Source organism: Micropterus salmoides, unplaced genomic scaffold, assembly GCF_014851395.1.
Source record: "Micropterus salmoides isolate LMB-PRFRI ecotype aquatic unplaced genomic scaffold, ASM1485139v1 Ms_hic_scaffold_11, whole genome shotgun sequence".
Classification (NCBI taxonomy): Eukaryota; Metazoa; Chordata; class Actinopteri; order Centrarchiformes; family Centrarchidae; genus Micropterus; species Micropterus salmoides.
Genome location: NW_024040152.1, coordinates 159323 through 174698, shown reverse-complemented (window position 1 = coordinate 174698; position 15376 = coordinate 159323). Strand labels below are relative to the sequence as shown.

At 38.6% G+C, this 15376-nt stretch overlaps 1 protein-coding gene across 1 annotated transcript in view; it reads right to left on the bottom strand.

Annotated features, from left to right (window-relative positions):
* tgfb2 (transforming growth factor, beta 2) overlaps positions 1–15376 on the bottom strand; it is a 143464-nt gene that overhangs the window by 74610 nt on the left and 53478 nt on the right. Inside the window, exon 2 of the mRNA XM_038710299.1 lies at positions 8696–8859. Coding sequence (XP_038566227.1) covers positions 8696–8859 — 164 coding nt within the window. The remainder of the gene's footprint in view (positions 1–8695; positions 8860–15376) is intronic.

The following is a 15376-nucleotide window of genomic DNA, read 5'->3' as shown; positions in this document are numbered from 1 at the left end:
ATTAAATACAGGTGTGTTTACTTCTTCATGTTTACCTGAGGAAGTTCATCTGTGGTTGAAACATTACATCAGTCACATCCACATGAAATAAGTGTAGTTTGTCTTTTGTTTGTGTGCATAATTTAGTCTGTCTTCATCAGGCAACACCAACAAGCATGACTAATTAAATGCAGACTGCTGTACACTGTTAGTTTGAATATTTACATTATGGCAGAAAGCAGGAGTTTTAAAGCATGATATACTGTGTGTAGCTATTTATTATTAAAGATATTAGCATTAACACAACAGACACTGCTCTCTGTCAACTCTTTGTCAGCGCAGTGTAGCCTACTGACTTCAAAACCGAAACCTGCTGCACCAACACGGTCACATCTCAGGGCGTCAAATACAGAAGCTTTGAGAAAGCCTGACAAAGCATGTATGCCCTGGGATGAGACGGGGCTGGCTGCAAAGTGCGCTAAATTATAATCTGTAAACTAAATGTTAGCTGCTAGCGTTATTTAAAAGCCATACCACCCTGATGTAGCTTCAGCCATTAATCTGTTCTAACAGAGTCATGTGGATGCTTGACAGCGATAAATAAATAAATAAGCAGCAAAGTAACGTGATGAATGTCTCCAAATGTAGCGGAGTAAAAGTTATAATTTTTCTTAAAAAATCTACTCAAGTAGGAGTAAAATTATGATGCATTAAAACTACTTTGACAAGTACCATTTTCTCAAAAGTTACTTGAGTAACGGAATAAATGGAACTCGTTACTACCCAACCTCTGATAAAAGACAGATAAAAGCATAATAAAATGTGACCATTAAAGCAGACAAGGTTTATTTAAAGCCATAGGTAATGCTGAAAATAGATGTTTTAAGTCCTTTTTTAAAACTCTTAGTAGTGTGAGAGTAGTCTTAGCCTCTGATGGTCGGGGAGGACATTCCAATTATTTAAGGGGGGGTATCTAACCTTCCCTTTCTCTATGAGGCTCCATCCCCACTACTGCGTTGATCTCCGTCTACATTAAAATGAAAACCACACATACAATGGGCATGCGTGTGCCGGTGTAAACGTGAAGCAGCTGGTCTCTCTTTTCCTTAGTTACAGAAGATCTGGTGAATGAATAAAGTACCACAGACACATTTTTTTGTCATGGACCAATAACGAACTGGGTAACACAGGAGTTAAAAGCGCAGCAGAAAACAGAGTAGGAGGTCTGTCTGTGAGATGAAGTAATTATGGCGACATACACAGTACAAGTGTAGATTAAGTGGTATTTGCACAGTAGAGTATATTCTAATAAAAATACCAAATCAAAAATCTCTGTCAGTAGCATTGTGTTTCTGCTTTGCATGACTAATAAGACCCAATCAGAGAACCAAACGTGAGCGTCTGCGTCATCATTTCTAAAGTCCTCCGTTTTGCCCGTCCCCACTAAAACGTTCTCCGGAGTATGTAAATGAAAAACAGGGTCAACAAAGTTTTCAGACTTCTCAGTTTTAGGTCTTCATTTTTGCCGTATTAGTCTGGACGGGAAGTGCAAACATAGCGAAAGGTCTCAGTTTTAAAACAAATATGCAGTAGTGTGGATGGGGCCTAAGATCTTTGAGAAAGCAGTCGTTAATCAGTTGTGTGACTTTCTACATACACTGTATACCCGAACAGTGCTGCTAACTCATAACCATTATGGGTGAAGCACTCAAAAACAGGTAACAAGTAAACCCAACAATAAACAATTGAGTGAACATTTTTATCTTACTGATTACTTTCGAGTGTACGGAAGGACGCAGCGTCTGATGTCATCAAGGTCCGAGCGTCCGAGCTCGGTCTTTATGTTTTCAAAAAATTCAAGATGGCTACCCAAGGTGAGCAAGACGGATTTGCAAGTAACGGAGCAAAACTGTTAATCAATAACGTAAATTACAAAGTTCGATAGAACCCAGCTTTCTTCGCAGCGCTGTGAAAGTGTTGGTTTTTGTGTTCTTTGACTTTATTTTATAACAGTGCACTAGGATAACCATGTCAGTATGTGCAGGCAGTTTGCCGCATCACTGTTATGCTAACGTTAGCTATTGTTAGCTAAAAAGTAATGGCAGGTATCACCAGAGGCTGAAACCTTTCCAGACAGTCGTCAATATTTATTATTTTTCATCTGGGGCTGCACCTTTTTGCATGCGCTTTTGTCTGGTAAGTGAAAAAGTTCTGTTTTCACGCGCAGTAATGTTAACAAAAGCGCTAACGTTACTTGACGTTAGCTGGCTAACACGTTCCCTTTGCACTGCGAGGTGCATGCAGTTGTCCGCAGCACGGCATGCACGCAAAGCTCTGCACAAGACCGGTGAATGGCAGGCGAGAGAGAGAGAGAGAAAAGGGTCTACAAAAAGTCTCATGGCTGTAAATGCGCAGTGTACGTTACACTGACAAATTAATAGAGAACACAACTCTGCAGCTTCTCAAGATTAAAGCGGAGCTACCCTGTATAAGCCACCCTCCCCCCGCTCGCAATCGCCGTGCACAAAAACACATGATTTGACTATCAGTCGATTATAGGCAGGACTTGACGATTCTGATTCGACTATGTAAATCCTTAGTCGGGAACAGCCCTAGTTTGTAGTAGGATGTAAGGTTCTTCAAAAAGTCAAAACATTCATAATGTGGAACAATATAGAGCCTAGTCTCACTGATATATAAAAACCCCTGTCTGCAGTTAAGGAGATTATCAAGTCAGATCAGTATTCAGATCAGTTGGAACTGTGTAACTATTATGTTTGTATGATAAGTATTTAATATGTTGTTGTATATTTAACTTATCTGTTGCAATCTGTTTTAATAGATCCAAGTGAACCTGAGCGCTAAGTTTCCTCGAGCTTCAAAGACATCACGGTAAAATCCTGAATTAGTGTTGATGCATGGCTGAATGTTTCATTTTATCAGTGGTGAACCTAATATTCAATTCAATTCAATTTTATTTATATAGCGCCAAAGCATAACAACAGTTATCTCTGAGCACTTTTCATAAAAGAGCAGGTCTAGACCATACTCTGTGATGATATTTACAGAAACCCAACAGTTCCCACCAAGAGCAAGCACTAGGCGACAGAGGCAAGGAAAAACTTCCTTTTAAGAGACAGAAATCTCGAGCAGAACCATGGCTCAGGGTGGGCGGCCATCTGCCTCGACCGGTTGGGGGAATAAACCCCTCAGTCACTGAATTGCAGACACAAGTTGCCTCATCTGACGCGGCTATAATATGTAAAGGAATATTTTTCCACTGTGGTAAGGAAAGTTGGTGAGGAATGTTCAGTTTTTATTTTTATTTTATTTTATTATTTGTTCATTTTGACAGATGTAGTTTGTGGTCTGGTGAACTGTATTGCATTATAAACAGCTGAGTCTCTTTTATTTAGCATGGCTTCACTGAAATAAATGGGATGGACAAAATATCAGAAACACCGGTCCATGTGATCCAAAATGATCATGCAGTTGCAACAAAAACTGGACATTATAATTTTCATGAAGGGAGGATTCATTGCATGAATACTGGATTAGACTGCATTATATGTAGCTAGATGTACCTAATAAATTGGTAACTAAGTCTTAAAGACTAAATACATTTATCACAACAATAAACGCTGCCTATATCACATGTATGTGAGAAGTGTTTACATGGTCATCAAAAGTTGTTGTTCATATAGTGTGTGCACATTAAGGACTGTAGAGAGTGCTGCTGAAGGAGCTGAGTAATTCCTACAGGTCGTTCACTGATTTACCTCTGATCACAGCCTGATGGTTGCAGAGTTCACCGCCCGGAAAATCAGGCTTAAAATCGTGAAGTGTGAACTAGGCTTATGTATCGCACTGTTGCAGTTCAGCAAGTAAACACACAAAGACTAACTTCTGAAAATACTATGTTTTGTGGCTTGTCTAAGTCAGACTACTGAAGGATTGTAACAGTTTCTAATGAACTTTAGAATCTTCTTCTACAGTTCAGTCAGATTAAGAAAGAGTTAGGGTCAGTTTAGACAGAAGGAATCATAACAGCCACCAGTAACTCTTAACATTTTGGCATGTGAGTATTGTATCAAGACAAGTTTGGAAAAAAAATGCTTTTAAGTGTGTGGGGGCACTGATGTGTATACAGTGCTACCTTTCTTTTATAATGATCCTCATAATTGGATTATTTGTATTTTGCAGTGCGAAGATGAACCAGACATTGCTGACACTCCTAACTGTGGTCACTGACATTGATGCTCCTGGTGCAGTCCGCTTCAACCCAAGTGAAAGGTGGCTGTGGATGGATTTGTCTGTTACAGACTCCTGAAAGCACTTCTGAACTGCCTGTCTATAAGCTTACAGTGAGGGATATTCAAAACAAAGGTTTGTCCTCAGTGCTTTTTTATAGTGTTCCATTACCTTGTCTACCTCACTTAACAATTTGCATTGTGTGGGACTTCTTATTTTAAACAATTTTTATTAGCTATCTTTATATGCTTTTGATTTTCTAAATGTTGAATTTCATTCATTTATTTATTTAAATTTATTGGTCATTTATTTCTTACTGCGTATTTAAAGCTCCCTTTTATATTATTTAAGTAAAAGTGCTGCTGATGGAATAAAATTATGCATAGCCGCTTTTTCCACATAAAACACTGTGCAGGTAGTTAAAGGAAAGTTTGTTTAGCTCAAATAACTTGAATGACAAGAGATTCAAGATATTATCACTTATCACCAAAAAATCTCATTAAGAATCTGTAAACAGGGAATGTTCACCATTATTGCATCAGAGAATGAAAACAAATCGATTATCAAAATTGTTGGTGGTTAATTATCTGATCAAGCAGTCAATTAATTAAATAGTCTATACAGCTTTATGCAAGATGTGTAGCATTTTTCCCCATCTGAAACAAGTTTCACTGTGACATATTTTGTTTCTGTTAAATGTTTTGATACTGATTGTTTAATAAAGAGAACTTGAATTGTAATAATGGAGTTGTATTCATATTTTTGAAGACTACTATCTGAAAATGGGAATTTAGTAAATTTTAAGTTGATTAGTAGTAATTTTGTTGAGTGAGTTTCCATTATTAGAGTCTAGCACAATTAATTGTTTTGAGTAGATTTCCCCCTGAGTATAAGTTGTGCACATTTATTGAGTAAAAAATTTGTCAGTGGAATTACATTTCAATAAGCATCAGTGAATCAATGTAATTTAGTATGCAGAAAGTATTGTATTTAACTACTCAAAAGTATTATTACCACTACTCAAACATTTTCAGGTAATCAGTTTCACCAAATGTTTTGAGTATTCTTACTCGGGTTTACAGTGTAGTGATAGTTTATTTGAGGATTTTCAGTCAGGATTTAGAGTGCATCATTGCACAGAGACTGGTGAAAAGGACATATTACCTTCTAATTGCATCAGACAAAACACTTGTTGTACTTGTCTTGTAAGTTCTTAGCACTGCATTTGATACCATTGACCATCACATCCTATTACAGAGACTGTAAGATTTCATTGATATTAAAGGAATCGCTCTAAGCTGGTTTAAGTCCTGAATGAAACCAATCAGCTAAACTTCAAGTATGCCTTAAGGATGCAAAAACCTGGATGACTGGTAATGGTAATTTTCTTATATTAAACTCAGACAAAACTAAAGTTATTGTGCTTGGACCCAACCACCTTCCTATAAAATCCAGAGAATTTAAAATCCTTCTACTGATATACAACGCCCTTAATAACCAGCCACCATCATATCTTAAAGAGCTTAAACGACCTTATTAAGCTACTAGAACACTGTGCTCCCAGAATGCAGGGTAAGCCACTGCCGACATGCGTCCTGAAATTAGACATTAACCATGTCAGATCAGTGTGACCTACTATAATGAGCAGATGAGTTTTGAAGCTGACTTGCATGGAATATAAAATAGACTTTATCCTGTGCAATGTCAATGTAGCTGAAACTTGACTTACTGATCTTACAAAGTAACTTGCTTATGTATTTGAAAAACTGCTCAGTAACCAACATATCCAATTCAATCCAACTTTATTTATAAAGCACATTTAAAAACAACCCGGTTGACCAAAGTGCTGTACGTTGACATGAATCAATAAATTAAAAAATACAACCCTAAAAAACAGCAACATACTTAACCTGAATTAAAAGCCAAGGAGTAAAAGTGAGATTTAAGTCGCGATTTAAAAACTGAAGGCTGGGGGCCAACTTGACATGAAGAGGCAATTCATTCCACAGTCTTGGGGCTGCAACTGTGAAAGCTCAATCCCCCCTGTTTTTGAGCTGTGTTTTAGGGACAACAAGAAGTGACTGGATCTCAGACCTTAATGACCTTGAAGGAGCATACGGCTTCAATAGATCAGTGATACAGGCTGGAGATAATCCATGAAAGGCTTTGAAAACATACAACAGAATCTTAAAATCAATCCTAAAATTAACAGGGAGCCAGTGAAGAGAGGCAAGAACAGGGGAGATGCGATCTCGCTTACAAGTTCCAGTAAGGAGACGAGCGGCAGCATTTTGAACCAGTTGTAGTCGAGAGAGGGAGGCCTGGCTAACACCTACATACAAAGCATTACAATAATCGAGGCGTGTTCTGATAAATGCATGTAAAATCCTCTCGAAATCTATGAAGGATAAAAAGGGCTTTAGCTTAGTAAGAAGCCTAAAATGAAAGAAACTAGCTTTCACAGCGGAATTGATCTGCTTCTCCATTTTAAAATCATAATCCATTTTAACGCCCAGGTTTGTTACAACATACTTAACAAGGTTCCAAAGTGCCCAGGTCTATTTGAGAGACATTAGACGCACCACTGGGTCTCAATATCATGACCTCAGTTTTACTCTCGTTAAAATAAAATAAAAAACTTAAGGCAATCCAGGCTTTGATATTGTTAAAACAGTAAACCAATCTTTTTAAGGAACTACCACCTTTTCTTTTATTGGGCAGGCAGATTTGTAAATCATCTGCGTAAAAATGGAAGCCGCTGTTATGTTTTTTTAAGCTTGATCCACGGAAGCAAATAGAGTGAGAAAAGAATTGGCCCAAGAATGGAACCCGGGGGAACTCCACATGTGAGGGGCACAGAAGGTGAAATAGAGCCACCTAAACCATTCTAAGGCAGTGCCTTTAATCCCCACCTCATGCTCGAGGCAAGAAATGAGGACACTGTTGTCAACTGTGTCAAACGCTGCTGCAAGATCCAAAAGCACAAGAATCGCATAATCTCCAGTCAGTTGAGATTAAAAGCTCTTAAAAGTGCATATTCAGTGCTATGAAATGTCTTAAACAAGACTGGAACACCCAAAGAACACCACGCGTATCTAAAAAAGGACTGAGACAAAAGGGAGTTTGGATATAGGACGATAGTTAGAAAGCACTGAGGTGTCCAGATTTGGCTTTTTGATGACTGGCTGCACCACTGCTTTTTTAAAATAGGCTGGTACAGAACCTGAAGTAAGGCTGCTATTTATAATTTCTTGGCTGTTAGGTCCAATAGTGTCCCACACCTCTTTAAAGAGGCGAGGTGAGACAATGTCAGTGGGACAAACTGAGGGTTTCAAAGGTGTAACAATATTTTTAAAAATAGAGATGGATACAGACTCAAACTGGTTGAAAATGGCTGCACACTCTGGAAATGGAGGGGTCAAAGCAGGAGGTGAGATACTCTAATTGTGGCAAACTTATCTACAAAAAAGTGGAGAAATACAGGCCTCAGAAGATACTTCATGATAGATGGATTGGGGAGTATTAAGTACAGAGTAAATTTTGCTAAACAGAAAATGAGGTTTATGGCAATTATTTGAAGTAAAATCTGAGAGATACTTAGTCTTCTTCTTAGCTTTAACAGTTTTCTGATATTTGCGCAAACTTTCTCTATGAATGTCGTAAGACACCTGCAGATGATCTTTTTCCCATTTGCGTTCAGCTTTCCTACAGTCTCGTCTAGCAGCATGAGTTAAGTCATTTGTCCAAGGTTCAGATTTAGGTTTGAAAAGTATCGATTTAAATGCCGTAACGGAGTCAAGAATGTTGTGACAAGTGGACTAAAAAAAGAGATTAACTCTGCTATACTTTGACAAGCGAAGGATCCCATTGTCTCTCTAACAATATTAAAAGCCCCAGAGAACTGAGCAGCAGTGGTGGGTTGGATCATCCTGCAGATATGAAATGTCAAATAAAACAGGTCACTTCATATATTTCTATGTTACAAATAGGCACACTGCATGACAAAACAAGGTCTAATGTATGACCATGGACCTTTGTCGGACCAAATAAGATTTAAAAAGTCTTTTGACGGCGGATTTGTAGGACAACATACGTGGATGTTCATATCCCCAACAATTAAAATCCGGTCATATTTCGGCACGATTTCAGACAGGAAGTCAGAAAAATCACAGATGAAGTCCTTAGGAGGTCGATATTTAACTGCACATAGTACCGGCTGAGATTGGCCCAATTCAATTAATCTGTCAACAGTGTAATTACCAACAGCATAACACTAAATGGAATAACAACAAAACTCACAAAAAATATATGTTCCCTTTAAAAGAAAAAATTGGAATGTCTAAATGTCATTTTTTAATTCCATTATGATTTTAAAGGAAAGCAACAATCCTTCTAGCTGAAATAATTCTCAAAACTAAATTTTTAATAATTTTCATGGAACCCTGTCCGAGGAAAGTGTGTGTACCTGGTAGAGCTCGATGCGCTGCTCAGACACTCGGGCCCCAGGGTTTTGAAGACGGAAGATTCTGAGCTCAGCCTTCACCAGGTTGGAGGCATTCTTTTCCATGGAGGACACATCAAACGTTAGCCGCCTGAAGTAAGGGTTGAAGTGTGTAGGAGAAATGACATCTACAAAAAAGGAGAGAGTATGGCTGATTGATGGTATGGGAGGATACTGTATGAACGGTGAGAGACTGGTAAAAGGCTTGCTTTGACATCGAAGCATTTAATTAATGTTCTTATCAAGAGTGATCTACAATGATATGTGAAGCCTCCAGTGTACTGTAGGCTTTTGTCATTACAGTGCCTTTCACCTTGTTCAACACTTATAACAATAAATGTATTGCAGTCACCAGATCTCAATCCAATAGAGCACCTTTGGGATGTGGTGGAACAGGATTCAATTCAATTCAGTTTTATTTATATAGCACCAAATCACAACAACAGTTATCTCACAGCGCTTTTCATAATCTCATCAAGGATGTGCAGCCGACAAATCTGCAGCAACTGCGTGAGACTATCATGTCAATATGGACCAAAGTCTCTGATTTCCAAAACCTTGTTGAAGGTATGCCACAAAAAATTAAGGCAGTTCTGAAGGCAAAAGACAGATGTACCTAATAAAGTAACCAATGAGTGCAGATAACTAAGGTTACATGTTTGTGCCACACTTCCATAATGCTGAGAGACTCACATGAGAAAGATTACAAAAAAAAGACATTTCCTGGCTGTTAGTCCTTTGTATGAAGCAACACTGGAAAATACAATTAATACTATTTTATTTTATTTTGATTAGACTCTTCCTATAAATGCCCATATATTTTAAATTCCACACCTACACTGCAAAAACTGAGCTCTCAGAAACAAGGGAAAAAAGCATTAAAATGGGGGAAATATTACTAAAAATAAGCAAAATTATCTACCAACAGAACAAGAATATTTCACTTACTACTTAAGGCCAAAAAAACTTGAAACATGAAATTCTCTAACATAAAAGCCGCCTGGTAAGAAGAAATATCTTGTCAGACAAAAAACAAGTATATTTTGCCTTCACTTAAGATAATTAATCTTACTAACATTTTAGTTTTTGCAGTGTAAAATGTGTAACTGAAGCCAAGATAACCTTGATGACATCACTATGACATCATCAGGGTTAGTTTGTCAGACTTGACAAAAGTGCCACATTGTTCAACACTTTCCACAGGATTAAAGTGCCCCTCTAAAGATCTGTTTAAATGCTTAATATTCCTACTGGAATCAGACTTTTTAAAAGCCAGATCAGTGAAAATCATACACAAACAGCAGCAGTAGCAGCAGCACAATCCGCCTCATATAGTACTTAGAACCATATGTGTGGAAGTGTTTGACAGAGTTTTGCACTGGACCGGAGCCACACTGTATGTGTTGCAAGGTCTGACAGATGCTGTCGTACACATACACATATACAGTATAATACTGGAAACCATGTGTGTGTGGTGGAGGAGTGTTTGACAGTGTCCCACAGCACAGTGAATTAAGAGCCTTTAATTTATGGCTGTAATGTAAGGCAGAAGCTTGGGATTAGCAAGACACAGTGGTTTGTTTTGAGAGAATATACAACCACAGCAACCAGCCAGAAACATGGACTGGGACCAGCTGAGCAGCAGGCAGAGAAAAGAGAGAGAGATTTTTCCCACATTTTTTCTAGTTAAGCCATTTTTGCAAATTGCTTTGGTAATGTTTCTGATTATTATGATAATGAGTATTGAGAGTGAGAGACAGTGAGAGTAATGAAGGGACAGAGTAAAATACAGACAGATCTGATACGCTTTGGGCATTTCTTTGTGCCATTATTTGATAGAGCAGTGGATAGACATAGGGGCGACATGCAGCAAATAGCCACAGGCTGGATTAGAAGCCAGGCCACTGCAGTAAGGACTGAGCTTTGTACATGAGTACGCTCTCTACCACCTGAGCTAAGCACGCCCCCTCTTTTCCTTTTAAACCTACAGAAAGAGTTTTCCCCATAGAACAGAATGGAATTGTCTACAACTTTAACCTAACTGTGTTTGGTCCATCTAGCAATTCATTAAAAACATCCAAAAATACACACATATACCATATTATTGCATCACTGACAGAAATACTCCAAGTAATAAAATACAATAACTACCATTTAAAAAAACAGTGACCAGTAGAAGAGATACTAAATGAAGAGCCTTTTGGGAGCCGCAAGAGAAGGCTCTCGGAAAGGAATGGAGCCACAAGATCAAGTTCCCTTCAGAGAGGAGCTGTCCTGGCAGTCTGGGCCTATAGCAGCATAACTAAGGGATGGTTCAGGACTCACCTGAGCCAGCCCTAACTATAAGCTTTATCAAAGAGGAAAGTCTTAAGCCTACTCTTAAATGTGGAGATGGTGTCTGCCTCCTGAACCCAAACTGGAACCTGGTTCCACAGGAGAGGAGCTTGCTAGCTGAACGCTCTGGCTCCTAGTCTACTTTTGGAGACTCTAGGAACCACAAGTAACCCTGCATTCTGGGAGCGCAGTGTTCTGGTGGGGTTGTAAGGTACTATGAGCTCTTTAAGATAAGATGGTGCCTGACCATTAAGAGCTTTGTAGGTGGGCAGAATGATTTTAAATTGCATTCTCGATTTTACAGGAAGCCAGTGCAGAGTGTCATGGGTTTGGGTTTTGCTGATTGGTTTTCCTGTTTTAGTCTGTTATCATGATTTTGGTTTTGTATTCTGTATTCATCCTGGTTTAATCTTGTTTTGGCCTGTTGGTTTGGGTTCTGGTTTGGGCTCTGTAATTTGGGAATCTGGTCAATTCTTGGTTTGTCTTTTGCTCCATGCTTCTGTTCCATGTTTAGTGTCAGTCCTGTTTCCTGTTCTGTCTGCCTGGTGTGTGTTGTGCCTTGTCTGTATTTAATTTCTCAGTTCTTGTCTGTCCTCGTCGTCTTATGTTGTGTTTTCTGTCTGCCTGTTTACGTTATATGGATTTTTTCTGCCCTGTTTGGATTTTCCATTGTTCTGATACAGTCAGAATACAGTCAAAAATAGAATCTGTCATTTGGGTGCTGTGGCGTTGTTATGTCTGATGGCAGACAGCACAAATGAGCAAACTGTTCTTCTAGACACAGAGCTGGATAAGTAAGTGGCTGAAAGTGCTCTCTGAGCTGGCCCTCATCACCAATTTTCCCAGTTTGTTGGCAAATGCATGGACTAGTTTTTCCATTTTTCCATCATTTTCAGACAGGATGTATCTAATTTTTGCAATGTTATCTTCAACCAATCTACATACATCAATGAAATGATAAAGAATGATTTGTATTTTAAGACCTCTAAAACTAAATTTAAAAAGTCAAAAATGAGTGCAAATAAAAGCTGTGTAAATGTTATTTTTATTTGTTTATGTTTTTGTTTACATACACATACATAAAAAATACAAATGGATAATTTGATGGAGAAGTGCAAAAAACCCGTCAGGGTCTTGATCAGGACATCAATGTTAATTAATTAGAAAATAACAAAAATAGAAGAATAGAGAAAAGAGAAAGACAAACCATAAGATTGCAGACATCCATACAGCAGGAAAATATATGCATAAATTGGTCATAAAATTCTAATTATTAGAGACAAAATTCACTAACACCTGCCCTCAACTGGCACCAACAGGAACCTTAGAAACAGCTGTAAAACCTGAGATATTTAGAATGCTTTGCTTCACTCGATCTTTACCAACTAACTTCAATCATTTCTTCATCTAAACCATCAACCTGCCTCTTAGACCCCATCCCGACTACGCTGCTTAAAGACGTTTTACCCTTAGTCAGCACTTCTTTACTAGATATTATCAATCTATCTTTATCAACAGGCTATGTACCACAGTCCTTTAAAGTAGCTGTAATTAAACCTCTTCTGAAAAAGTCCACTCTTGATCCAGGGGTTTTAGCAAATTATAGACCTATATCTATACACCGACCGTCCACAGCGAGAGGGAGTGGACAGGGGCCCGGCATGCTGCAGACGGTCAGTGATCGTTTCCTTGGGCTGGATGAATCCTGACTCCTGATTTTACACATGATCTATGATGATATAGAAAAACAGAAATGAATGGCAAAAATAGCATGTCATGTCCTATTATGGACATTATTATATTATGTCCCCGTGGATCCCCTATAGTTTGCACCCTGCTTGTACCACAGGTAGTTGGTAAAAGAACGCCTATGATGTCCCATTAAAATTACCACCTGTTTGAATGTAAATAGACTTCATATGCAGTCCAGTGCGCCCCACCATGGGCTAATCTGTTCCGCCATAGTTGATAATGAAGCGAAAATATTAATAAATACAGTTAAATATAATTATAAAATCGAAAGCGCGATATGGCTTTGTGCCCTTATCAAATCACAAAAGACCGCGTTATAATTAAATATGATAGTATGATATGAAAGTATGATAAGAATAAATAAGATATTAGATCAGTATTAAGTTACTTTAGGAGGTTAAACAAGAAAGTTAGTAAAGTTTACTCTTAGTCAATTTTAAATGAGCTACTTTTTACTTACTCATTTCCATTTCCATTTCCGGTGCTTGTGTGTTGGTAGCGTGTTGTGCTACTCTCACTAAATACCAGTTAAATTTGTTAGATTACAGCGGCTAACTGTCCGCTTAACACTTATTCTTACAGTAATTTTGCCTAAGCACTCACACTTCTTTCCATCTTTTAGTGACTGCTGTTCAATTTCAATTCAATTTTATTTATATAGCGCCAAATCACAACAACAGTTATCTCACAGCGCTTTTCATAAAAGACCAGGTCTAGACCGTACTCTGTTATGTTATTTACAGAAGCCCAACAATACCCACCAAGAGCAAGCACTAGGCGACAGAGGCAAGGAAAAACTTCCTTTCAAGAGGCAATCACCTCGAGCAGAACCATGGCTCAGGGTGGGCAGCCATCTGCCTTGACCGGTTGGGGGTGAAGGAGAGAGAGAGAGAGAGTTCAATCGCATAGTTGTTAAAAAGTTTTGGTAGCCAACACTTTAGCTTAGCAGCTAGCGATGGCTTCTCCCTCTCCCTCTCCTACTTTCTCCTGCTCAGTGTGTCAGTTGTTCAGTTATTCCTTTGCCTCCTTTAGCGGTAATGGTACATGTAAAAAGTGTAGTTTATTTGTAGGCTATGTACCACAGTACTTTAAAGTAGCTGTAATTAAACCTCTTCTGAAAAAGCCCAACCTTGATCCAGATGTTTTAGCCAACCTAGACCTATATCTAACCTTCTATTTCTCTCTAAGGTCCTGGAGAAAGCAGATGCTAAACAGCTGTGTGACTTTCTACAGAGCAATAGTTTATTTGAGGATTTTCAGTCAGGATTTAGAGTTCATCATAGCACAGAGACAGTACTGCTGAAAATTACTAATGACCTCCTCATTGGATCAGACAAAGGACTTGTATCTGTACTGGTTTTACTAGATCTTAGTGCTGCATTTGATACCATCAGATCCTATTACAGAGAATGGAACATTTCATTGGCATTAAAGGAACCGCTCTAAGCTGGTTTAAATCCTATTTATCAGATCGATTTCAGTTTGTACATGTTAACGATGAGTCCTCCATGCATGCTAGTCATGGAGTTCCTCAAGGATCTGTCCTCCTCCTTCCTTTAGGCAATATTATCAGGAAATATTCCATAAACTTTCATTGTTATGCAGATGATACTCAGTTATATCTATCGATCAAGCCAGATGAAACTAATCAGTTAGCTAAACTTCAAATGTGCCTTCAGGATGTTAAAACCAGGATGACCTGTAATTTTCTAATGTTAAACTCAGATAAAACTGAAGTTATTGTTCTGGGGCCCAAGCACCTCCGTGATGCATTATCTAAAGATATAGTCTCCCTGGATGGCATTGCCCTGGCCTCCAGCACCACTGTGAGGAATCTTGGAGTTATCTTTGATCAGGACACGTCATTAAAGTCTCACATTAGCAAATTTCAAGGACCACCTTTTTTCACCTACGTAATATTGCAAAAATCAGGAACATCCTGTCTAAAAATGATGCAGAAAAACTAGTCCATGCATTTGCTACTTCTAGGCTGGATTACTGCAATTCCTTATTATCAGGCTGCTCGAAAAAGTCCATTAAGACTCTTCAGCTGAATGCTGCAGCACGCCTGGCCTTCTTGTCCAACATCTGTGCCTGACCTCATAAATGCACTCTAGAAGAATGGTCAAAAATTCCCATGAACACACTCCTAAACCTTGTGGAATGCTGTCCCAGAAGAGTTGAAGCTGTTATAGCTGCAAAGGGTGGGCCAACTCCATATTAAACCCTACAGATTAAGAATGTCATCAACCTTCATGTGAATGTAAAGGCAGGCGACCCAAAACTTTTGGCAATACAGTGTAGTTACTCTGGATGGCATTGTCCTGACCTCCAGCACCACCGCGAGGAATCTCTGAGTTATCTTTGATCAGTAACTGTCCGTTCACTCTCACATTAAAAATCAGGAACATCCTGTCTCAAAATTATGCAGAAAAACTAGTCCATGCATTTGTAACTTCTAGGCTGACAGTGAAATTGATTCCTTTAAGGCTTGGTGTGAGAAGCATCATCTCATCCTCAGCAATATGAAAATGAAACAGATGGTATTTGTCCCGACAA